Here is a 27612-nt window from a genome sequence, read left to right as displayed (position 1 = left end):
TCAAGTGTGCAGGCTGGACATTCTGGGAGAGTGGAGCTCAACTGGTGGATGCAGGCAGGTTTTTGGAAGGCCCGGCGAGCTGGGCTGAGAGAGAAACAAGCGGAACCAGAGGATATTCTGCCAGCGGCTAGACCTGAGGGGAGGGAAACGCACAATTGGGTGACGAACAGAGAGGTGACGGCCGGACACCTGCTTCGGGAGACAAGATACCTGACACACGCTTGAGCAGCGGTTGTAAATCGGAGCGCTGCCCCTGCGGGGTTAGTCTCGCTCAGTTAATGATTAAAAGGCACTCTGGGTAATTAAAGAAGAGTGACTGCCGCTTTCCTCCCGTCCCTCGGTGGCTGCTGGAGAGAAGTGGTGGAGACAGGGCGTTTGGAGGACGCCGCCGCCTTCACATTTTTAATGGATCATTTATGGGACTTTTAGTGTTTTAGTGAATTACAATGAAAATTTTATATATAGAATGTACGTGAATTTCATATTTCCTACTGCCTTGGCTCCTCTACTGCTTTTCCTGTTTAGAAGGGTTTCCCTTCTTTGTATAGATACCGGTTGCTTATAGAAACCACCACCCTGGTCTGCCAATCCAGAAGTACCGCCCTTGATCTCCACGTAACATTGTACAGGTGTGTCAACCAATACAGCCCTACAACAATTCTGCGCTCTAAAATTGACTGCATTATTTTGTATTCTCCAGCAGGAGGCTGGCGGCTTGTATGGCATCAGTTGTTCTGCATCCCTTTACAAAACCGTACTGATTGGGGGTGACGTTGACGATTTTCCGAAGACGTGCATGAATGACTCTTTCGAATATTTTCATTGTGTGACATAGTAGGCGGATAGGACAATAAGATGGCGCTTGTCTGGGCAAAATAGGTATATATATATATATATATATATGTATATATATATATATATATATATATATATATATATATATATATATATATATATATATATATATTACGGGTGCAACGATACACAAAATTCACGGTTCGGTTCGGTTCGATACTTTGCTGTCACGGTTCAATATTTTTTCGATACAAAAAAAAATGTTCATGCTTTTTTAATTTGTCATTTATTAAAATTATAAATATATATTTTAACTCAAACGTACAGTTTTTAAATTTAATGTTGCTGAAACAACAAAGTAATAAAATGATTGATTGAGAAATCACTCATCTTTGGAAAAGAGAGTTTATTACAGAGAAATGTGTCTTTCCAAAATAAAAGCTATACTATATGCTTCTTCTGGGCTATATTCTCAGCAGCATATTAAACATATCAGGTCCCCATAAGGAGAATCATGTGCTAACGGCTGTCTAAATGACTCAGGTAAAGTTTGTAGCATGTGTGCTTGTTGTTTTTGTCTGCTTCCACTGGTCTTTGCACTAGGATGATGTCGGAGTAAATGTGCAGTCATATTCGTTGTGTTCCCACTAGTGCTGTCAGCGTTAATCTCTTTGAAATGACACTAACGCCACAACACGGCAAATCTCCGTTAACGAGCTACCGCGGATCGCCCCGTGCGTGGGGCTGCATGGCGTCAACACGTTAGCGAGCAAACTGCGCTAACGCACTAGTTCCCACCAATGTAATTGAGCATTGCGTGGCACATCCGACATACTGTTTTACTTTTGTCCATGACGCGCTTAGCTTCAGGGTCATACGTCACATGAAAACCAAAATAGTTCCAAACGCCAGATCTGAATGAGGGTGGGGGAGGTTCAATTTGCCATGTTGCAAGGAGAGCTTAACTTCTGTCTTTCTAGCTTGCGCTGCACTCAGTGGATCTGAGTTCGACTACTCCGCCTAGGCTGCACTGTTGAGCGCAGATCGACAGTGCAGTAAACCACCGCCTCTGTTCAAAGATGGTCGCTCACAGTGGACATAGATGGCTTCTTTCACACCTCTTTCAAACCATCTGTCCTCTCTGTCCAAAATGTGAACATTGGCATCCTCGAAAGAGTGACCTTTATCCTTAGGATGCAGATGGACTGCTGAGTCTTGTCCTGTCACAGGACAAGACTCAGCAGTCCATCTGCATTTTTGAACAGAGGTGGTGGTTTACGACACCAACTGTCTCCCATCTATAATCCAGTTTTGAGTTCCCTCCCCAGACGCCTCAACCCCCACTCACATCCTGGGCCATCTGACCTCAGGAAATCACATGATAAGGTGGGGCCAGGTTTCACAATGAGCTCACCCGAAACCCTGGCTGATTGGGACCCACACCCGCTTTCACACCTTGGCTCAGGTGATTAGAGGATCATCAGGGAGTCCTTTTGTCCCTCTTTGGGGGGAATACCCCCACTGGGTTTAAATCTGGGACTCTCTGCCATTTGACCTTAGAACTGAAGAAGCTTCTCGGATGAGAGGTGAAACGTCTTCAAGCAACTTAAAGAAGTCCAGACGCTTTTCTTTGCAAGCTCCTTTGACTAATATGGATTAACGTTACTGCTGAAGATGTGAGGATACCTGATCTCTGAAAAAACAACTGTTAATGAGGCTGGAAAAACAAACCCACATCTTGATCCTTAAAAAAGCATATTAATATATATCTTAATAACAAAAACAATCACAGCTGAAGTAAAAGGCTTCAGCCTACTAATATTAGTTCATAAAATACATTCTCTGCGCCAAAAGTGATGAGTTATGGTGTCCATGGAGGCAAGGGTGTGACTAGGCATTTGGCCCCGGGGCAGACGCAGGACAGACTGGAGAGATTATATCTCTCGGCTGGCCTGGGAACGCCTCGGTGTTCATATTCATATTAATATTCTTATTCTTCTATGACAAAAACATACAAGCGTTCATTTAAGTAACTAAACAAAGCAGTAAGAGATCTTTTTCAAAAATTCTTGTCTTTACTTTTTATTTGCTGCCAATTACATTTTTTTATTTGTAATTTTTGTAGTCCCTACTATGTGAACCTCTCACCTGAAGTTTTATGTTTATTGGTTTAAGCCAATTAAATTCTAAACTATCAACGCCAACAATCAAATAATCCCCTTTAATAGCAAGCACTGGGCAACTGTGGAAAGGAAAAACTCCCTTTTAACAGGAAGAAACCTTTGACAGAACCAAGCTAAGAAAGGGGCAGCCATCTGTCATGACTGGTTGGGGGGTGAGAGGCAAAAGGAAAGAAAAATGAGAGCACACATTAGCTATATGTTGCTCACATTGCCTAAAATGAACAACATATGGTTTTCTGAACTGTGAAAGAAATGTCTCAAGTCAGTTTTCAGTTAACAGTGAGTGAAGACTTTTCTGGATGGCCGAGCGGATGCTTGTCAGAAACAGTTCATTTCCTTTCTTGGTGAAATGAACTCCGTCGGGTAAAAAAATCGAGTTGTTGAAAAACCTGATGCGAGGATGCTCAATAATCACTCCATCAAAGTGGTCGACAGCCTTTCTAATGCTGGCATTCACAATCTTCCTGCCCTTGTTGATTTTGCCTGGATTTCCATATCTCCACACTTGACCCTCGTTGATGGATGAATATGCAATTGTCATTGAGGGGAACTCTGTGTACAGTTGCAGCAATTCCTTCTCAATAACAGAAGAAAGTTTATAAGCAGAAAAGAGTCCCAAATCATTGCCCCCAGCATGGATTACCAGTATGTCAGGTGGGCTCTGTGTGGATAGGTCCTCATAAAAATGAGGAAGGACTCCCCACCAGCGCATTCCTCCTTTGCCAAACCACTGGACTTTGGCATTAAGTCCGAAATTTTCTCCAAAAGTCTCTTTTGCTTCACCCTCGTCTCATCTGATGTAGCTGGACCCAATGATCCACACTTTTGTTTCTCTCTGGTCTTCTGGCCTATTGTGGTCTTTTGGTGCATTTTCAGAGGTTTTGATATCACTCAAGGTCATCTCAAGGTCATATCGTTCATTTTCTGAACTTGGAGTGGGATAGTTCTTGACGAAGAACTTTTTTGGATGCTCTGTGTCACTGCTGCTTCTTCTGGCCTCTTGTTGTCTTTCAGTGCATTTTCGGGGGGCGGGTAGCAGAAATGATGACGGATGATGATGGCAGCAGCACCCGTTCTTCTCTGCGTGAGTAGCTTAATGTTGTTCGTGTGTAATTTACGTTGAGTAGGCTAACCACGTTATTACATTAATGCATGTAAGGTGAACTAGCAAACATCATCATAGCCACATGCGGCTGTCTTCTTGTTTGATGGCAGATACTCCCTTCACCCTGGCCAAAAAGGCTAAAATGACCAAAGAAAAAGTGGAAAACAGTTAAACATGAGAGGTTTTTGGACAGTTTGTGTTTTTTCCATTGGTTAAGCACTGCTTCCAGCCAAGAGTGATGCCATATATGCCCCATAGCTGCAGAAAAGGCTAACATTGTTATCTTTTTACAAAAAAAAACAGCTGAACGTGAGAGGTTTTTGGACCAATTTTGTGTTCTCCATTCTTTAAGCACCGGTTTGAGCACCGTTTAAGCACCGGCACCGTTTCAAAAGTACTGGTTTGGCACCGGTATTGGATAAAACCTAAACAATACTCATCCCTAACCACGAATGATAAATATCATGACCTCCTGTGAGGTGCAGCATGTCTAAAAAGACTCTGCTCCAACTTTGGTGCACAAAACTCTAGCATGTTATATGTCTGTTAGGATACTTTATGGATACAGGTTGGCCTCCATTGGACTCCAAAGTTCTAATATGGCAGCCAAAAAGCCAGTTTTGGAGTTCAGACACCTTTAAAATACATCCTGCCCCAACAGGATCTTTGAGCTTAGGTTGATATACCTACATGCAGAGTGTTTTTTTTTCCCTCTGAGGTCTAACATGAGCTTGGCACTGTCCCTTCAGTACCAAAACTAGAGAACAATTTTCAAGTCAAGCATTTGATATTCTGATAGCACAGAGTTAGAGTTTAGGGCTAGGATACTTTTTAAAGAAGACGTCACACATAGAAATCCAAGCACTTACTCGGATTTCTGGCAAGTCATTTATTGTTGCTTTATTCCCTCAATTTTCTGGAAAAAGTTTTAGCAATGTTTTGAGAGAAATGCTGCTGTTGTCAAATAATTCCTTTTGGAGGTCATAAGAGCATTTTATTCTTTATTCTGTTCATATGCAAACAGCCCTGAGAAAAAAAGAATTAAAAAGATCAGTACATAAATTCAGCTTTATTGAAATGAACAGTAGTTTTGATACAAGCAGGAGCTGAGGGAAAGCTCAAAACAGTGCACTGCTCAGATACAAAAACTGCCACTGTCAGAGTTGTTGGCCCACTGGATTAGTAGTCTGGATAATCCCTTTATAGTTGTTCCTTTAAAAGATGGGAGGAATAAAAAGATTAGTTGAAAAACGTGGAGTAGATGGACCCCTCCCCCTCCCACTGAGAGCCAAAAGCTTGATTAAGAATTCTGCAGGAAGCTAAAGTCTTAACTCGTGTAGTAAACGGAAACTCCCTTTATCCCTACACTGAAAACTTCCACACCATTCAAGTCTTTGCGGCATGCGTCGACCTGACGTGTAGTTAGACTTCTCACGAGGTTCCCGTTGGGTTACGTAGAAAGTTACAGCGCATGGTTAAAATGGGGTTCTGGTTATTGCACAAGTTATGACGTAGTTGGGATGTAGAAGTATAATTCACGTGTAACACAAACTGAGTTTTTTTGTTGTCTCCCGCGACCCCGCTTTAAACTTACTTTATATACAGTACAAAACATGCATTCCATGTTATTCCACAACTATCAGTCTTACAATGTACACTGACTTCACAAAATTAAATAGAAATCATAATAAAATCAAATAATACACAAACTCTATACATCCGTCACAGACTCTACACGCAAGACATACTTGGCTACTCCTATTTCTCCAACACTTTTAAAACAAACAAAACCAAAAACAAACATTTTTTCAAGGTTTTATAATTTATACACCACACTGTGCTCTGACTACTGGGCTATTTTCAAAATAGCCTGAGGTAAGCTTTAGCACATGAAGACATCCTGTAGTTCATTTTCAAAGGCTATACAAATTAAATTAAATATGATTTAGTGCCACAAATCATTGAAGACCAACAGACACAAACAAAAGAAATGTAAAAAGGGTTCCTGTTGCATGTTGTTCTCTCACATGTTGTTGTAAACAAATTCACCCACAAAGTGTCAAAGTACATTTAGTCACTTTAACTGACCAAATTTTGTTTGATCAAGTTACAGAAAGTTTCAGTTATCAAGTAGTGCAACACAATTCCAACAAACAAAATTACTCTACAGTGACAGAAAAAAAGGCAAAAAAACTCCTAAAAGGCATGACAGGTCAAAATAATAATGATAATTAAAAAATAAAAAAGACCATTCAGTGTTCCCTTTTATGCTTGCGGCCAACGTCTACTTCATCCAGGCCGGTGGCAGATCTGGACTGCTGCAGTTTTTGGAGCTGAGAGTGTGTACGGAGTGGCTGCTTCTTGAGCTTCTCCAGGTGAATATCAATGGGGTCACGTTCAGGCTCTACGACTGGGACGGGCAGGTAGCCACCGTCCCTGGGCAGGCACATGCACCATCCAGCACCAGCCAGGTCCAACTCGCTGTAATTAAACTTCTTCAGTTTGAAGTCCACCATGTCAGCTGATTCGCTCATCTCCACCAGAAGGTTCCAGAAGATGCAGCTCAGGATGATACCCAGCAGCTGCAGGAAGAGGATCAAGACACAGTCATCCTGTCAGTACTCATCTGAGTTGCTAATCATGAAAAATTTATCAAATAATTGTTATGATAATTTTTTCAAGGAGGATCTAGTGTTTTCCCTTGTTTTCTGTCATATATACAAGGTGGAAATCTGCATTAAACATAGCCAGTTTGAAACAATGAGGTCAGTGTACGTACAAGTAATCCCTAATGGGAAAGGACTTCTTTAATATGGTCATCAGAGCACCTTTAAAGTGAAGATGACTTTAAAGGCAAAGGGGCCAAAACTGCTCATGTCAGACAGACAGGACAACCTGAGGGCCTAAAATAAGATCAAGATTATTTTTGCACTGTGAATCATCCAAAGCTACTCTAGTAGAATAATCAAAAATCAATTTTCTGTGTGCAATGCATTTATTAACAAGGCTGATCAATCATGCAAGAAGCATTTGAGAACTACTAACAACTCCCATGTGCTTCTTACGCGCAGGTATCTTAAATCATGCCAAGCTAAGGTTCGATATATTGAGGATTCATGCTGCTCTGCCCAATGACTCTAATTTGCTGCATAGACCCAGACTTCAACTAAAACAAAAAACATGTTTTGAAGACAAGTCGTTCTGTCTCACCCCATCTCATCCTCCACAATAAGCAAGATGTTAAGGCAATACTCTGCTCTAAGCATCTTTTTCATCTTTGTCATTTATTTGGCACCAAGTCAACAAACAGTGCTGTCGAATAGTATTTGCCCCTTTCCCGATTTCTTAATTTTGTCCAAAAGTCAGTTTTTAAATTACAATTTAATTTATTAAGGGTAAAACGCACTTTCCAACTCTACCTGGCATAAGTGTAACACAGCATTTGATAAAAAGATAAAAAGAACATCACACCAATATTCAAACATGGAGGTGGTAGTGTGATGGTCTGGGGCTGCTTTGCTGCTTCAGGACCTGGACGACTTGCTTGAACTTGACTTGACTGAATCATAAATTCTGGTCTCAACCAGAAAATCCTGAAAGTTCATACTCTGAAGCTCAAGGACACTCATGTTATGCAGCAGGACACTGATCCAAAATACCAACAAGTCCACCTTTGGGTGTTTCACTTCCCTAATCAAAGTCCAGACTTCAATGAGAATGAGATGCTTTGGCATGACCTTAAACAGGCTCTTCATGCTGAAAAAACCTCCAATGCGGCTGAATTTTTTTTTTAAAGTATAAAGACAAGTGGGGCAGAATTTCTCCTCAGTGATGTGAAATATCTGATAGCAGTTATTGGTGCTAACGGGGGCACAACCATTTATTAGGTTTAAGGTCACTTTTTCCACACAGGGTGTGACAAATATGCAAAAAAGAAAAACCTCTAAGAAATCAGGAATGGGACCTATACTTTTTCACAGTACTCTATTATTGAAACAGATTTTCAGTTTATGTTTGAGGTTGGATTCAGTATGGAAGTTCAACCATCCATTGTCTTCTGCTTTTCCTTATCAGGCTGGAGCCTATCACAGCTGTCATAGGGCAGCACGGTGGTGGTTAGCACTGTTGCTAATGTCCGACTCCACCATCAAGCCAGGGCCTTTCTGTGTGGAGTTTGCATGTTCTCTCTCCGGCTACCTGCCACAGTCCAAAGACATGCAGCTACTGGAGCTGGGTATGGAAGTTAGAAGAAGAAAATGCTACTCATCCATACAAGTTCTTTGCTGTCACTTATTTTACCTTTTCTTTAAGAAGCTGGTGGACAGACTTGTACTATAGTGCTTTTCTACTCAGTAAAAAGCACTGAGCACATTCACCCACACTCTCCCTCGCTCTCTCTCTCACGCACACACAGTGCTTTTTTCTACATATTTAAATGCTCAGTAATCATTTGAAACAGATTATTTCAGTTGCCTAAGGACAGCTGACATGCTGACTGGAGGAGGTGGATCAAAACAGCCATCTTCCAATTAGTGGATTAGTGGACATAGTTTTGTTCTATACACTGCACACAATGCCAGTGTTGGTATGTGAACTAGTCAGGGTTTTTGCTGATGGCAGTAAAGCAGCAGCAAAAATGCAGAAGATTTGTTCTGCACGTTGGTGCGAGAGCTGCTCTTTCATGTGCTGAACTCACAACAGTGGACTCTGTTAATGCGAGCTGCCGGCACAGTTTGGCAGAGAAACACTCACAGTGGTAACAGAAAAATTCCATTCATAATTTCCTTATGGAGTTTCGGCCACAACTCTGCTGTGAAGAGAGTCATGTGAATGCTGGCCATGCAATACAATAGTAGGGCAGCAGTAGAGCGCCCTCTAAAATGGATATGTTGGAATGTATTGTATTATAAAAATCATATCCAGCTGTAACAGGATAGAAGTAGCTACTCTTTTCTAAAAGTCAAGTCAGATCAGAGATAAATTTAGAATTCAGAATGAAAATCAACAAACAAAACTGGGTGCTTGTTAGATTCCCAATACTTGATCAGCTTCAGCTGCTTCCAAACAGAGAAAGTCCTCCCAGAAGGCCACCTGGCATCGCACATGCAGATTAACCATTAGAGGTTGCAGGAGACCACAAATTAGGGCTGTGCGATATGACCAAAATCTCATATCCCGATATAAGAATTCTATCGTCCCGATAACGATATAAATCACAAAAATGTAACATTTTCTGTAAATTATGTGAATCTCGGGCAGCTCGACTTGTGGGAAGTGTTTCCAGCTGCGCGTCATGTAGCTGGAGTCGAGTGTTTTAACTGATGCATGAAACTATACATTTTTAGACATAAGTTACAGCCGCCGTTTTCTTTGTGAGTATTTATTACACGGCGTGCTGCGGGGAAAAGCCTGTTCTAACGTTTGAGTCTAAGGTTTATTTTTTTAGCACCTGGCGGCTCTTTTTTACTTCTCATCCGTAAATAATCTGCTCTTTCACGTGATTCAGTTTATTTTGAAAAGTCTCAACAGGATCTTGAGCTTTATTGTGAAAGGTTTATGTGGAACATAAACAAGCGGACACGCGATGGTGTTACTGTTGTTGTTGCTAACCACAACGCATAAAAACAGGTGTTTCTCCGTCTGTAGTGTGGTTATATTAAATATAAGAGAAAGAGAGAACTTTGATAAATTAATATAGCCACTACAGTGACCATCAAAACCATGAAAAAATATTGCCGTAAACAGTTTATTTTGCGACACCACGAAACAAACGATAGCGTAAAATGAAACGATTGACGTTTTTATATCGTCATCCGATATATATCGTTATATTGAACAGCCCTACCACAAATTAAATAAATGATTCATTAGTATTAGTTTATGTAGAGTTGAATGAAACATCACTTTGAACCCACACAACAAATGAATAAATCAGGCATTAACATATAGTTAGTGTTGCTTGATGTAATGTATGAATGTGTAGGAGAATGTTCATTATAGCACCAGTGTGGGGAAGTCACCTGTGATCTTAAACCTGTGCAATTAATTTGAAAATATGTATTTTATCCAAAAATGACAACATTCTATTAAATAAAAATAACGACATCAGAGTGCACTGCAGTTTCAAGGAGACAGACATACAATTATCCACATTTGGCAAAAGGAGACTACTTTGTGAGGGGACACACGGAGGGTTCACCACAAGATGCAAAAAAGCAAGAAACAGCGAAGCCAGGTTACAATTTGCAAAAAGAAATCTGAAAAGCCAGAGCAATACTGCAGCAGGATTCTTTGAACCAGGGACACTAAGATTAAGCAGTGACACAATGACACAGAAAAAATGCCATCGTTTATGATCAGAACCATGCAGCATAACTTCTAAAACACAAATGAGGTAGTTTGGTGCCATGGAGACATGGCTTACAACGACACGGGGACAACAGTGATTAGTAAAAGGCATCCACGAGTTTTAGATGGTAATAAGGTAGAAATATTCTGCATTGACAATTCTGCCAGGAAGACGCACTAACAAAGAGCACAAATGCTTTGGAAGCCTTTACTACAGCAACAGAAAGCAGCTGTAATAAAGAGCTGAAACATATACAAGTAAAATAAACCACTGTTTCCAGATATCAAGCAGCACTCTTTTCTTGATCTTATTTCTATTCCTAACAAAGTGTTAAAAATAACCATTTTGTGTTTGATTATGTCAACTTGTTCAATTATATTTCGGAAGCCGAAAGCAGGGGACTGTGTAGAAAAGCAGCATCTCTATGGTTATCGTCATGGTTTGGTGAAGACCCTCAAATAAAAGCTGAAAGTCTGCGCTGTGTAAGCAAAAGGCAAAGCTATAAAACAAGTGGTCCAGAAATATTGTATTGTGACACAATGTATGATGAGTATTTTACTTTTGTCACAACAAAGAGAAGATATAAATGTGGTAACATAGTTAACAACCACCACTGCAGTGGACACATTTTATTACAATGAGACTATGAAAACAAAAACAACAACATCCACCCTCACTAAATATCTGTATGTTAATCTGTTTCCTCTAAATATTCATTTTTTCCCCAGTCATCAGTGGGAGCGGCGTCATGAGGTCTCCACAGAAGACACAGCGTTAAACTCTGCTGTTAAGAACTTCCTATTATAACCTTATAATGAATCCAAAGAACCACAAATTAAAAATAGCCTGATGTACGCTCTGTTTTGATTGAAGCTTTAAATCAAGAAATAAATATGCATTAAAAAAGAAACTACACTAATGTTTCTGTACAGAAAGTCTCGGTGTGCTGTCACATGTACACAGACTCTTATGTACAACTTCCAGAGTTACTTTCTGTTTCCATGATGCACAATATTCCTCTGTAGAGGTTGTATGAAATCTAAATTCATCCACAGGACAGTTTGTGTCCTGCCGTCTGTCCATAACCTCAGATTTATTAAACATTATTAAGCAGTGAGACTGTCACAATTGGGGCTACTGAAGGAGGCAGGTGAAGGTTAACTTAGGCTTTACTGAAAAAACAAATCCTATTTTTCTTTCTGGCAGCAGAAAAGGTAGACTCTTTCCCAGTCAGGAAAATTTAAAAGCAAATGAACCTAACCGTCAGAGTAAGTGATGGCTTACAGTTTTGATAACAGGATTCTGCGGAAGAAGTGCAAATAGTTTCAAAAAGAGTCGCATTTCAGTGAGTCGGTGCCTCGAGTTTTTAATTACCTGTGGCAGCCCAATGGCACAGCAGAGTCCAACGGTTTTTCCAATGTTGTCACTCATCCAGAGGTTGACTGCGTGGATGCAGCCTCGCACATGGATCAGCTCATGCAGGGTTTCACGCTGATACACAGACCAGACGAAGACAACAACAAGACAGTTTCATTTTCAAAGTCAAACTGAGCTGCTGCTAATAATAAACAGAAGTAGAGAATTTCGACAAAGTACAAAACTGTAACACTAATTAGCCGCAACATTAAAACCACAGACAGGTTAAGAGTTTAACATCTCTTTACAATGCAGTGACCAGCTGGGGTCACTTGTGTGAATGTAAGTTTTACATGAACAAACACACTCCATACAAACGGTGCTCCCTGATAGCAGTGGCTTGTGGAAGGAAGGGTTCAAGGAACCCAACAGAGAGTTCAAGGCATTGACCCGACCAATAGAAATCATCAGATCCCCCTCTGTCCCCTTCTGGTTGCCTGTGCCTCAATTTTATTCTGCAACCTAGACATCCACATTACTCACACTCTCACATAACACATACATATAGGGCCTTGGGGGTGGGCACGTTTTACAGCATCCAGAGGATGGTCGGTGTATTCCACCCACCTCTGGCGCTGGTGCCCTACCCTCAATTTTAAATGCATATAGACACTAAGGGTTTTCGGGAGGAGCCGTGCTGCTCTCTGAGAGGAAGCAGGAACCATGCTCTCCTGTGTTTTAAATGCACTTTAGAACAGCACACAGCAACACTACATATGAGCGGGCGTAGGGAGGTTTGGGGTCTTCACTCACCCCGGTTCTGTTAGCCGTCAGGGCTGGGGGGCTGGGAGGAGGTGCTGGCCGTCAGATTGGGGTCTGGGATGCGGGGCCTCCCTGCTACTGCAGATAAGGAGGTGGTCCGCTTGCCTCCACCCCAGAGAGAAGGGTTACATCTCCTGGGCTTAGTTGCGGCTTGCCCCTCTGGGGGCGGGGGTACCTGGACCTGTGTTATAGAGTATGTTTGAGGAGTGTGACTGTCTGTGCAGTGTCTATTTGTGTCTGTCTACACGTTGGGTGAGTGCTGAGTATTTGGTTGTGTATATGGGGGTGGGAATGCACGTTTGTGTCCGCGTGCGCCTGTTCGTCTGTGTCTATATGTCAGGTTGGGTCTTAGACTCAACCTCTCTGAGTACATCTCAGGCCCTCCAAAGTACGGAGGCCTATCTCCCCTCACCACACTGCCTGCCGGTGGCTGATGCCCTCAGACGTTGGTGTGTTGGTGGTCGACTTGTCAACTGGGGCTGGGCGCTCATGTATGTACCGGCTCACTCCTGGTGGCCGATTGGCGGGCCTGGCACCTGTGGCCCGGCTGGGCCCCTTCCAGGGGGTGGGGTGCCCTCAGGCCTCTGGGCCTGGGTGACGTCATTTGGGGCTCTACTCAGCTCTTCCCAGGAGGGTGGCACCGTTCCCCCCCCTTTTGGTGGTCCTCCTCAGGTCCTCGTACTCTGGGGCCTCTGGATATCTGGGGCCTGGATCTCCTCCATACCTGCTTCATACCCTGGGGGACGGGGCTATGGCTCCCCACACTCCCTAGCAGATCGTTACATGGAGAAATCTTTGGAATACAAGCATGCTGATCCACACAGGTGTGCACACAGGTGTCCACAGACGCGGACTGCCTCAAAGCACATTGTGCGCTGTCTATCTTGTGTGCTGCACAATATCATTTAATATTTAGTATCTACTGTTATCTACTGCTAGCTAGTTTATTGTGATGGTGCTGTTTTTATTATGTTGCTCTTTTTTTGTTTTCTTTCTCTTCTGTTTTTCTTCTCCATACAGGTGATCCAGGTGTTTTGTTTGTTTTTCTTTCTTTCTTCCCCCCTTTCTCACCGTCTCTTCTCCCCTCTGGTTTTCTTTCTCTCCCTCTCTTTCTTTCATTCTTTCTCCCTGTCCTAGCCCCCAGTCATGTCTGTCCCGTTTGTAGCAACCGAAAAATAAAAAATAAAATAAAATAAATACATAATTATAATAAAGGTCAATCAAATGGACCAATATGGCAAGGCCATGATGATCCACTTGGTAAAATAAATCCGCTTGGCATCTTTCTTGGCCTTAAGACAACAATTCTGATGGCTAAAGATCCAAACGGGACATAAAAAAAAAACAAAAAACAAAAAAAACCCATCAGATCCTGATCTAGTCGAGCCTCTGTGGAATGTGCTGGAACAAGCCTGATGCCCCACCCTAAAACCCACAAGAATTCTGTTGCCAATGCTCCAGTGCCAAACACAACAGACAGTCAGAGGATCATTGGCAGAGGTGTTGCTCATGCAGGTGGTTTTAATGCTGTGGCTGACTGGTGTGAGGTAGAAGTCACTTTCTGCAGTCACAATTAAAAAGTAGATATTATAAAAGTAGATATAAAGTAATACAAATGAAAAGCCAACTGAATACAAGATGGGTGACAGCCATTAAAATAAATGCCTTGTTACAGTATTAGCATTTCTACAATACTACATCATACTAATGTCAGGTAAAGAAAAAAAGGGGGTCACTCAAGTAATATATGAGGAACACATTAAAGTTGTATTCCTCATGTATCTTTCAGTGTGTGTGTGTGTGTGTGTGTGTGTGTGTGTGTGTGTGTTCAGACATTTGTTTGTATGTAGATCTCCACATTAAAGAAAAGACAGATTTGGACAGCGGTGTTGAGAAGAGATCAAATTACATTTAGTCACCTACAGAATTGACAGGATTGGACAGAGTAAGGCTGTCAAACAAAGCAGCTGCAGGACTGCAAGATTCACTTTGGATGTCATATTACTTGACAGAAGATCAAGATGTCGGTATTACGAAACAACGTTTGAACAGAAAAACAACAACATCTACTTCAATATACTTTTGTGCATCAGGAGGTGAGGCTTGCCCTCAGTTACATTGTGGTTGTGTTGCCCCGTGTATATGAGATCTCCAAAAATGTTGATGTTATGATCCACAGATAGAAAAACCATGTGATAAAAGTTATTATGTTGTTCCTACCTGTTTATCCAGAGTCTGGTAACCACACAGGGTGTTGATGACGTCTTCCGTCTGTGCAAAGAGCAAAGATGTCCAGAGTCAGAAACAAGATTTAAGCTGAGCCACGGTGACCAGAGACACCACCATGGGAACATGTAGACTGAAGCTCCTCACGGGGGGGTTGCTCCTGTCCCCTGCCAACTAGAGCGTAAACTCAGGCCTTGGCAAAATTGCTGCAGCCATGACAGATAGGAACTGATAATGCCACAAACATAGCCAACGTTCAGCCTTCATAAGCAACTCTTCTATCTCTGCTCTGTGTGTGTGTGTGTGTGTGTGTGTGTGTGTGTGTGTGTGTGAGTGTGTGAGAGAGAGAGAGAGAGAGCTGGATAACTGTCATTAATTTCTTCAGCACACTCCGCTGCTTCCAGAGACGCTATCAGTGCTTTGAGCACAAGAGCAAGAATGATACTCGGCATATGGGAGATGGAAGGTGGCCGCAAGTGACCAACATTTCCCTTAGAGAAAGAAATCATCCAAAGGCTCATAGCTTTGATTCACACCCTATTTCCTGTTAGCTGGATGATGTTTTTCTCTCACAAAATCAATTACGAATGGGTTGTGGAGATAAAATCCCCTCTTCTTTCTTTGATAAAGCACAGGCCATCGCTACCCCGATGAGAATTTGTGGACATGTATGAGCAGGACAGAGATAATCAGACAGAGCAGCAGGTCAAGGTAATATCACTGATGACATCACTCTTTCCTGGCCACAAGATATCAGTATTTGCCAATTAGAGGGCTGAAGTGGCTCTAAAATGTGTTCCCACCATAGAGAGAATGTCCGCGAGGCTGGTTTAAAGAGCCGTTTGAGGCCTTTGAAATAACCAAACATACACAAACTTTGTGTTGTTCATATGCCCATATAGCCATACACCTGTCTGAAAAACAAGTAGTTCAAACCTAAGTTTCTGCTTTAGCTGCGAGCTAAGCTCTCTAACTTTCAGAGGACTTCAAATGCCTATAGCTGCAAGCAAAGGAGTAAGCAGCAAATCACTTTTCACTGACGGTGAGTTAGCATCAAAAGTCATAGCCTCACACATACAATTATCTAGTAACCACGGGAACATAAATGTACAGCATTAAAGCATTAAACTATTTCCATATCTCCAGTAAAGAGGGCAGAAGTTCAATCAAACGCCGATTATTCTAACTTGGTTAGTCTCGGTGTAAAGAAAGAGTCATCTGATCGTCATCCATAATTAACATCAACAGCAGCTGAAGTAAACATTTAGATATTTAAGTACAAATTTGCCTGCGTCTTCTTTCCTCTTTTATGGTGTCTGGGAACTGTAAACTCACTAACAGCAGAGGAAAACTAATAACATATGTCCTCGGTTATATTTTATACAGTGTCTAGCTACAGTGTTAAGCTATAAATTAGACTCTTTGATTTAAAAAAAAGAAGAAGCTTAAAGACATTTCTGAATTTGACTGTCTTACATGGGCTCATGTCGAGCTAATGGTTCAGATGTTCAAATGATTGAGTTTTCTGTGAGCTGATTTATCTTACCTGCTCTTCTTCCTTTTTAAAAAAATCGTTTTGTTTGACCAGCATTGAAACTGAAAGGTAACAACTGATTTTGCTCTCAATTATCAGAACTACAATGGACTGGACTCTAGGTGTAAATAAATCCCTAACCAGCACCAGAAACAGCATGGTTTTAATAACAGCTTCCATACCATGTTTGTATTGTGTGTGTATGTGTGTTGTTTGAACTCACCTTGTGGCGAATACAACATGTGTATGGAACCCCACATGCTAGTGGACCAGTACCATTGCAGAAATGGTACTGGTTGACTTCCCAGTCCTTATACTCATCTCCTCCACAACATGAAAACTGGGAAATAAATGAGGGTAAAGGAAAAAGGCCGTTAGGAGCCAAGCATGAAGCAATAACAAAACAAAAGAGTGCCCAATTCAAAGCGGTGCCTGTATATCCACCTCCTACAGAAATGTCACTGTGGCAATGCAGTAGAAATAAAGTGGTCATGTAAAGACAGGAGAGTTTCTGGCAATCAGTTAAAGGCTATCATTTTAAAGCACTTCGAGGAGAAAATTCTCCCCTTGACAAAGGACATCTCCATCTCTGCAATCACCTGGGCAGCTGCATGCTGTTACACAAGACAGCACACAGATAAGACAGGAGGACAGGCAAGCAGGAGCAGGATTTACTGTGCTCTCCACTGATGAAAAAGTCCTCGATAGAAAGCCTTTGAAAATGCTGTGATAGTTAAGAGGCAACATATCATTTCTGAGTAGACACTGAAAGCTTAAATGTCCTTTTCAGCCGATCTTTAAAGTTCAATAAATAAATATCCTGTATCTGAAGAGTGTTAGGTCAGCAGAGCTGACACTAGGTGCAATCTAAGTGCAGTGCCTATAAAAGGCAAACAACTGAACTCGTTTAAATTTGGCTGTCATTCCCTATGAAGCAGTCACGCTGTGCAGCAGTACACAGGCCATGATGTTTACTGTGCCACACCACACAGATTCCTAATTCTGCACAGTTATTGTCTGCGCTTGGTTCCTGCCCACAGCCGTACCATACTACATTTGTATGCAGCAGAAACAGTCTCCTAACGTTTTGATCACATCTTGTACTAATATCAGAGCTCACTCCCTGGATATCCCACTTGCACTTGGGAGCACTCAATCTCACTCTATGTGTCAAATTAAGGACTTTCTTTTTCCGAAAGTGGAATGTGGTGAGCAGGACGGGTGGTACATCTCAGCCCTGCTGAAAAAGAATAGTTCATAACCCCTAAAACCTCTAAAAATTCCTGTGAGTGTGAACTACTTCATGTACAAACTGTGTTTGCGCATGCACTTCTGAAGGGTGAACTAGCACGAGACTGTCTCCTATTAAGGTGGAGCTTAATATACTATAATAATGAGACAATTACTCTGGTTATCCACTGGCAGATCACTGAGTGAGACTTTAAACACAGTCTGCAAACACACTCAAGCAAATGAAATACTTAAAAGGTTGTCTAGATAACCTCTAGATGGTACAGCCCACATCCTATTATTCCATTGGCTCATCAGTCAGCTACAGCACCTGTATAGAAAAGTATTTCACAAAAAGACGTTGACTGTCTGTCAACATTTTCTAATACATCACTACCTTTTGCTGCACGTAGTCCAAGATGTTTTTGAAGTCGAGATCGTCGTAGTAGTGTTTAATTCCTTCTCGTATAGTGCTCTGAAACAAGGCAGACGTCTAGATGACACAGAGGGAGAAACGCAGAGGAGAAGGAGTCATGGTTATAAATAATAGCAATCATAAAGTACAGCGAAGAAATAATGGGGTGACCAGAGCTGATTATAGTTCTGACTGGGAGTAATGTTCAGTACACTCAGAAGGTTTTCTGATCCTTCAAAGTTTTCTATATTTTGTTATATTTTAGGCTAATTTTAAAATGGATTCAGTTCATTTTCACACTTGTTCTTCTTCAGAAAAACAGGCTTTACTTACTATGTACTAAGTGAAGAGTCTGAATACTTATACTGAATACTTAATAAAAGCACCTTATGAAAGCACCTGCAGCTGCATGATATCTACAGGTCTTTTGGGGATTGATTGTATCAGCTGACACACCTGTATTTACCTGTCCTCCTTCTTCTTCTTTTTTTAAATATATATTTTTTGGCCTTTTTTAGCTTAATTTGATAGACACAGTGAAGAGAGGACAGGAAAGCAGGGGCAGAGAGAGAACTCTAACCCGGGCCAGCCGCTATCAGCTGTATGGCATGTGGTTGCCCGCTCCAGGCACTGAACTAAACCCGCGCCCTCAGGCATCTTTCTTTTTAAAGGTCGTCTTGTTGGCAGAATTGTTCACACTTACCCAGCTTGGTAGGGGAGTGTCAGTGTACAGCAATTTTCAGGCTTGTCCAGTGATATTCTACTAGGTTCATATCAGGACTGTACTACTCGAGAGCATTAAACCATTGTTAACATGGAGACCATTTCCCCTCAGAAGAACAAGAACACTGGAAAACACTTTCCTTCAGGATTGCACCATCTGGGCAGGGCTAGCATAGTAGGTAGAGTGATCGAAAGGTCGGGGGGTTTGAGTACCCCTGAGCAAGGTACCATCCTTACATACTGCTCCCCGGGCGCTGGATTGCTGGCTGCCCACTGCTTCACTGAGTGAATGGGTTAAATGCAGAGGAGTAATTTCCTATGGGGATTGTTAAATATCAACAAAATCCCAACAGGATTAACAAAGTATGCATTATTTATTTAATTTAATTTTATTATTATCTCTTCCTGCCTTCATCCTTTACTTTATTCTGACAATTTTGAACCTGTTGCAGAAGAATATGGCCAGAGCATGATGCTGCCACCGCCATGTAGTACTTGTGGTTTCAGGCACTATGTACCGAAACACTTCAAATCACTGTATTTTATAACTTGCAATGCCCCAGAAACCTTCATGCATCCTTTCCCAGATCTGTGGATTGCAGGAGATTCATCAACTAGGTCAACAGACAGTTCTCTCAACTTCGTGATTTGGTTTTCCATCTGAAATTCCATCAACTGTCTGACCATCTGTAGGCAGGAGTGTGCTTCTGGTAATCACGTCCAGTGAATTCAATTAGGCATATTGCTTTGAGCTTTAGCATCTTAAGGACCTTCACCAGAAGCAGGATGCAGTATAGCATACACAACCGTGAGTATTATAACAAAGGGCCTGAATACAAATATAAATGAGGTAATTCCAGCCTTCCATTTCTAAGAAATAAGCAATTCCAAACTCTCCATTTTGGCTCATCATTATAGAGTTTTGTATTCAGTCTGATGAGGAAACAAAATATTGAAGGGACTGAAAACCATGCAAAATACACTGAACCGTGGACTGAGTAGACTGCAATAGATGCACAGAGGACATGAGATGTTTACCTTTTTTTCAAAGATCAGAGCTGTGGCGAGAGCAATTGCCTGGAGAAGCAGCAAGACACAGAGAACACAAAGGAACTGTGGAAGAAGAAAAAAAAGAGTTACACAGCATAAAAGTATAATGGGTAATGGTGTGCTGACAAACTAAGAAAACAAACTAGATCTTTTTTTTTTTTAAACTAAGAATAAATTTAATTCTGTAATCGAGCAAAATGTGCTCAGTTCAGTTGCTCAACACAAAGACGCACAGCATAATGGACCCGTTTCAGATTAAACTTAAAAAATAAATGGATCAGTAAGGCTAAAAACCCACCAACACTGAACAGCCAAGACCTGCTGTCATACAGAAACTGTTCAAAGCTAATTGGATTTATTTGTTATAAGTATATAACAAATAAAGTATAAGTATATACACCCCCGGCTTTTCCGTGGCATGCTTCCAGAACTGTCTCGTCACAACTGAATCCAAACAGGGCCAGCTAACTCATTTTACTTCTTTAACTTGATGGTTGACAAAAATGAACTGGGCTGTTGAGTTGTTTGTGCATTATCTGAAAGCTGTGATAAACACTTGTTCAAAGATCATTTATAAGTGAGGAATGGCCTCTCTGTAATTCTGTTGTAAATTATTAATAGATTGTAAGAGTTCAGACTTTCAGTTTATTAGGTCACTGACATTATTACTATTAAGCTTATTGATATTGTTGATTTGAACCCGGTCCTCCAGTATTTAAAGTATTTTTGGTTATTTATTTGAACAATACACAAATCTGCAGATGTTCTGCTACTATACAATTTGGCTTAAGCATGTACTGATTGGCTCAAATGTAAGCTTTAGATTAGTGTCTGTTTTAACAGAAAACACTTAAGAACAGGCACACTGCTTTAGTAAAACTGTCATTAAATCTTCAATTAATTCTTCAGTTTTTTGGAAACAGAGTTAAACAAAAAACAAAAGAACTTGGTAAAATTGGGTTGCTATAAAGAGAAGCAAATACCAGTCGAGGGGAACATAATTTGTATTTCCCCATTAACTTCATGTCTTTCATGATATAAAATTAGTTCTTTTCATCACAGTATAAACAGAGGCATTACATTTTTTTATTGCCAACTTTTAATCCCCGTTTTAATTTAAGTTATTTAGCTATAGCTAATTAAATTGTTACACAGCAAACACAAAAAACATTTCCCTGCTCCCTTTGAGTTTTTTTCCTCCTACTACTGTCAAACCACGAGCTGTGCTGAATTTAAGGAGTAAAGAGTGATCAGTGGTTTAAATGGCTGTGAACTCATTTTTACGCGGTTTGATGAATGCGGCAATTTGTGCATGAATATGTCCAGAAACATGTTTAAATAAATGTTTTAATTTTCATTACCCGTTTCATTCTGAAACCAAATGTCAAATTTACGAAATTATCAACACGTACATAAACATGAATACATTATTCTGTATCAAAAAGAATAGCATCAACACAGATATGGTAAATATAAAATACAGTCATGGTCAGATGTTTGTATACACTCATCACGGTCATGAACGTCTGAGTTTTTAATGAATTCTTTGAACTGTTCTTTTTCCAGGGTGGAATGATTGTACAGCATACATTTTTTCTGGCTTTGAAAAACAAGAAGTGTGTGCACACATTTGAATTTGTTTTAGATTTCCACACAAGGCTCAAATATATACACACTCACTAATATTTTTAGTGAAATGTCTATTAGCAAGTTGCACCTTGACCAGATGCTTTTACATCAACAAGCTTCTGGCATAATTCTGACTGGATATTTGACCATTCTTCTTGGTAGAGTTCATTCAAACTGGCTGGTTTCCTGATAAGGAGCTGGCTTAGTCCACAAACTGTCAATATGGTTTGTCATTTCTCAAAAAGAACAGTTAAAAAAAAAAAAAAATTAAAAACCATAAATTACCATGACATTCATGCCCGTGATGAGTGCATATCAACTTCTGACAACAACTGTTTATCATTACAATTAACCTCATCCATTCATGCTTCTTCTTATTTTCTGTCATATACAGGATGGTAGGCGCTCATATTAAACACGTCCAAATCTGAGAATGAATGGATGCAGAGCACCAAGGCCCAGTATAAGATAAACTAGGATTATTTTGAACTGGGAGCCCCCAAAGTGAAACTTTATTAGATTCCAGGAAATATGAAGCAAGGAAATGAGCAGTACCTGCAAGACACATCCCCCACCTGTCCGCCTCTATTTCCCTTACCATGTGTAGCAGGGTCTTATTGTCCCGGAGGGATCCAACCATGCCCACCACTGACACAGTGAACATGACCAAGCCCAGCAGGATGAGCACCACGGCAGGAGCAAGGAAAAGACCCTCCAGGGTTCGATTCTTCTGCCTTTCTACTTCAGCATATACTCCCACGCACAGTACACAAAGACCCATCAGCTGGAGACAGAGAAACAGAATCGGAGGGAGGTCATGCGATGAATACGTCAGAAAATCTTATACAAAAAACTTTATATTTACCTGTGTATTTACTGTGATACTGCTTGGTGAGTAGTACTAACTGAAAACTTTAAAGGACTTAAAAGTCTAAATTTCCTGCTTCAACACTTGCTTTAATATTTTTCAGAATTAAGATGCCCTTTTAGTCAAAACTGTCTGAGAAGAAATGCCAATGCCAACAGACAAGGCTGAGCTACTAAATGGAAACTAAAAGCAGTTTGTTGAAAATAAAAAGGAACAAAAAAAAAACTTGATATGAATTTGACTGGTATGCTTCTCTTACGTGGGTAAAAAAGCTTTAGCATGCAAACAATTTACCCTGCCTGCTTAAAGGCTGACTCAGACATTTAATTGAGAAGTGACAAAAATCCCTCTTTAAAAAAGTATCTTTAATAGTTCAGCAAAGGTCACTTCCACATAATTTCTACAGTCACAGTTTACTTGAGGCCAGACTAACAAATTATTGTTAGGTGAATGTGCTACTTCTCAGCCAGGATGAGGCTCCAGACCACTCAAAATTCAACTATATCTGTCCATCCAACTTAGGTCATGGTGGGGTCTGGAGCCTGTCCCAGCTGTCATTGGGCGAGCAGCTGGGTACACTCTGGACAGGCCGCCAGACCATGACAGTGTTAACACAGAGGACACACAATCGTACACTATCAGCCACGCCTCCTTCTGTGGGAGGAAGCTGGAGAACCTGGAGAGAGGGCACAGAGAGAACATGCAAGGCCACAGCCAGCACCACTATGTCAACTGCAATATACCCACTCACTGACGTTACACAGAGAATGAAAGAAAGTGAAGTCACAACTGGCAATTTATAAGCCCAAACCATTTTGCACTTAAAAGGAGGAAGCAGCGCAATAGCTCAAATTTTAAGTTGCGATCGGAAGCGAAAAGTTTCAGGCTTCACACAGCTGAGCACTGTGCATGTACAAGATTGCACTGGTCTTTAATGAGTTTAATCAAGTTCACACAAAGAAACTTTGAGTTATGAGTAATGACCTGCTGAACCTCAATCTATGCTAGGTTTCTTGCCAGTCTTTATCACTTAGAGCAAAGTTGTATCACTCAGTCGGACAATGCTGTATACCTAATATGGTGCTGACGCAGTCATAATCAAAGAAGTTACTGCAATACATACATAATTAATGTTAATTATGTAATTACACGATTAATGTTATGAAAAATTGATTCATAAACTGATCCGCAAGGCCAGTAATGTTGTGTCTGGTGTTTGAGAGGCGGATGCCCACAATAAGGACAATGCTGGACAATACTTCCCACCCACTCCATGACGTGCTTGCTAGTCACTGGAGCACATTCAGTGAGAGACTGAGATGCACCACTGAACTACACAGGAAATCATTCCTGCCTGTGACTCCCTGCACAACTCCTCCATCTAATGCACAGTACACAGTGCAACAGTTAAACCCTTCTGAACATGCTCTACAGTAAAATAAAGTTTTACAGGTAGAGTAAAATGTCAGTCTGTATATTTCACCTCTGCAATATTATGGATATTTGTAATTGAGCTTTTTGAAAATATTAGAGCTATTTCTTATATTTTGTAAACTTTGTAATATATTATATTATTTAATTTAGTTCAGTTTGTTACTGTTATTGTCAAACAATTTCCTTAGGGATTAATAAAGTATTCTAATTCTAATTAAAACCCAGAAAGAGTGCAAGAGAGAGTTTTGGGTTTTTTTGTCAAGCATGCTGAATTAAACTTCTGGGTGAAATTTTAAGATAATTTAAAATGTCCTTTGCATTACTTTTGATTGTTGAATTTTTAGGCCTCAATTACACCACCGTGTGCCTATATAGGCTCGTTTTTCATCAATTCATCCATCCATTCTCTTCTGCTTATCCTTAACAGGGGGGCTGGAGCCTATCCCAGCTATCATAGGGTGAAAAGCTTCATAGATCTTGCTATTCTGTCACAGGGCTAACACAGAAAGACAGACAACCGTTCACATTTAAGCGGGATTTACAGTCTCGTAAATGTGTCCGTCTGCATACGGACAAAGGGGGGGGGGGACGCATGGGGAGATCCGAGATGTGCTCCTGTGCAGTCCTCCAAGATCCTGAGTGTGGGTTGCTGAAGTAGATGATGTAAGTGAATGCTAAATGTTGAGTGGCTGACAAGTGGGCCAAAACACAGAAGGTAGCTATAGCAGAGTTCACTGGGAAAAGGCATGAAAGGTTCACATAGTGGCTACAGTGACACTTTTTACTGTTTCTAAACTCTTGGTTTCACTTCAGCTCTTTGTATGATACAACTTCACTCTTCTCTCCACCTAGCTGACCAACAACTGCGGCCCACAGACCGATTGGTCAGTAGATGGAGTCGACCTGGTCAACGATCTTACTGTGAGGTAACAGTTCTAACCCACCGTGCCATCGTGTTTCATTTCTTCTATACCATCCCAGCTCACAGCAAATACTAACAAATACCAGCCCTTCAGACTTCGAACCCTAATTAAAAGCAGAGATTAGCCAGTGTATTTTAAGTTTGGATAAACAACACCACCAATCCTACAGGGACAGCAAAAACACTGGAGCATCTTTTAGCCTGCGTTAAGTTTGTTTTGTCACTCTGTGCAATCAAATCAAATGAGAGCAGAATTACATCGTTGCTGCAGTAACACAAAGCAGGAAATGCTCCCTTCAGACATTTTTAATCGGCATTACGCAATATCAGTGATGATGGCCTCATTTTACTGCTTAAATTCTCTTGTATGGCTGATTTAGGAATCGTTCCTAAGAGACATGACCGTTATAGATAAAATCTAAAGTAAATAATCTCCCAGTTTATTAAATGTACAGATTCAGAAGCTTTGGTTTCTTGTAAACAAACCCCTAAATGGGCTGGAGCTGCCCTCGTTGCTCACATAATGTTGGATCAAGGCAAGAAAATGTGAAAGGATTGTAAGGGGCAAAGAAAAAGGGGCAAAATTGTATGCTGGTGAAACATAATGATCACCATTACATAATAACAAACAACCCCAGGTCCATAGTCACACCCTTGCTTTACACTTTGGTGTCCAGACAGTTTCATTAGATACTTGTTACTTTCTGCTGACATATGAGAAAAATAGAGGGTTGTTTAACTAATGGAAGTGGTACAAAAAGGGAAGGACCAACCCGTAGTTGCTTCCCTGTTATTGATTTTCATTTGGAAACAGAGGCAATCTGCTTTAAGAGTAGGGTCCATCTACTTCAGCTCCAATTACAATTCACAACCATCTATAAAGCACTGGCAGATCCTGTACATCTGGCTTATTTCCAATATCAGCGCTAACCTTTCTCACAGAAGTAAAGAAGATAAGAGAGTTAACACAAATGGATCACAAACCCCCAAAACCACATTGGGTTGTGAGGGGGGCAAAAACAGTGACACATTCACACAATTCTGTGCGTGTTTGACTGTAATAATTAATAATTGAGCATTAAGAGAGAGACATAGGTGAAGGCTGACTAGATGAACGGCAGTTTGCAGTGCTAATGGAAACAAGTTAAGCTTATAGCTTATATATAGCTGGCTGTGGTGCAAACTGAACATTACTCTAACATTCTTTCTGCAATTCAAAGTGATATTGAGGTGGGGTTATGGATGCCGGGAGGCAGGGAAAAAAAACACATGCTAAGAATGACTCATCTTTACTTCTTAATGCCCTTGCAAGACATTCATGGACTCTTCCAGCATTTTAAGTGGTTGCCAGATCCTTAATTACCACCAGCCACTTTATGAAGGAATAACACGAGAAAATTCAAGCAGATAGTTCATTAAGCTGCCAAAATTCCTGCAGGGATAGAGAACTTCTGCAGCTAAAACTAAAGTTAAAAGGTTAGGTGCAACTTACTAAAACAGAGCTGGACATGCAATAATGAAATGTCAGATTTTGATGTCACCTTTGCATAAGTGTGACCATCCTAATGAAACTTTATGTCAGTGTTTACATTGATAAAATTTAAATTAGTCAATTTATCTACTGGGCTAGTTAGGAGTCAAAGAAATCTGTTTCTGTTTGCTCACCTTCCTTCACCTTAAAGTAATAAACTGAATAATCTGTGTGTAATAATGTTATTTGTGTACATTAAACTATTTGTACAACCGCGATGATTAAATAAAGATAATCGAATGAACATGAATAAAACACAATTTCTGGATTTAACCTGCATTACACAAATGATACGATGTATTATTAGGAATTATGATAAGGAAAATAATTAGCATCTATCAGCGGCGCCGAATTTTCTGTCGGCGTATTATTTACTCACGTCATCGTACCTTTAACTGGATCCAACGCCCTGCACCACGATGCTGTTTGTTAGTCCGAACCCCCGGTGTATTGTTTTAATGCCAAATTGAGGAATGAATGTCTCGGCATTGTCTTATTTAAAAGGCAGGTGTTATAACAGGTTATGCTTTGGGGCGATACATGGGGCCTTACGGGAAAATGTCTTTCCGCAGACGTAACCAGCTAGCTAGTATCCAGACAATTCCAAACCGAAAGCCATTGGAAAAATACACCCAATTTAATTCTACATTTCCCAACACAAAGTAGTGATTAGAAACTCTTAAATTCCTAATAATTATAATATTTTAGTAAATGTGGAAAGTGTGCTATCGAACTCAATACGGTTTCTTTCAGTTTGATCACACATATATCCAATCTGAAGCTGTGCCCCATATGTATGTGGAATTTAGCTAGTGTACAAGGAAAATCGGTGATTTCCATTCAAATTACAGTTCAAAGACCATTTATCTTTGTTCAGTGATATATGCCGAATTCCATAGTAGATTATGTATTTTTGCAATATGGCTTAAGTTATATGCTACAAAATACACATGACTCTACAGCAGGTGGTATATATTGAAACACCAGTGTTTTCAATGATCATTGGAATGATGTCTTGGCGATGATACTGGATGCTTAGGGTCTTGAGTTAGCGGACACTGTTGCAGCGCAAATGAACTTACTACCAAGGCTGACATTAATTTTTGGACCAGAAACTTACCGAGAAGAGCATTGAGTAGATATTTAAGGTAAATTTGATGAAGTAGTAGAAGTAGTTGGTTTTCCTTAGTTCATTGTAGGAAGGCATGGTTGCTTGCGATAATAAAGCTAGCTTAAAAAAAAAAAAGCTAACTAGCTATCTCTCGTTTAGTTCGAGCGATATAAAAAAATAATGAAAAATAAAATATTCTTGAAGAAATACAAAACAAAAACTTTTAGGAGACCTAGTTGTGTTTTAATAACGTAGCACCTCTCATTTCTCATATATTATTGTGGCTCACCACCGAAACAAAACCACTTCCGTGCGGCCGGCCAGTCCAC

At 40.6% G+C, this 27612-nt stretch overlaps 1 protein-coding gene and 1 pseudogene across 1 annotated transcript; both read right to left on the bottom strand.

Annotated features, from left to right (window-relative positions):
- Positions 1-5556, bottom strand: LOC148100146 (uncharacterized; annotated as a pseudogene).
- Positions 5046-27612, bottom strand: zgc:110329 (tetraspanin-15). Its single transcript, XM_006797530.2, has 8 exons — positions 27293-27612; positions 22016-22201; positions 19777-19851; positions 17998-18093; positions 16594-16710; positions 14831-14881; positions 11807-11923; positions 5046-6665 (listed from the first exon to the last, which is right to left on the bottom strand). Exons 1-8 carry the CDS (start codon positions 27377-27379, stop codon positions 6336-6338), a joined length of 1059 nt encoding a protein of 352 aa, XP_006797593.2. The 5' UTR covers positions 27380-27612; the 3' UTR covers positions 5046-6335.

The sequence above is a fragment of the Neolamprologus brichardi genome, chromosome 12, assembly GCF_056152115.1.
Source record: "Neolamprologus brichardi isolate AB-2024 chromosome 12, ASM5615211v1, whole genome shotgun sequence".
NCBI lineage: Eukaryota > Metazoa > Chordata > Actinopteri > Cichliformes > Cichlidae > Neolamprologus > Neolamprologus brichardi.
The sequence above is the reverse complement of the archived record's forward strand: the minus strand, read 5'-3'. Positions and strand labels throughout refer to the sequence as shown.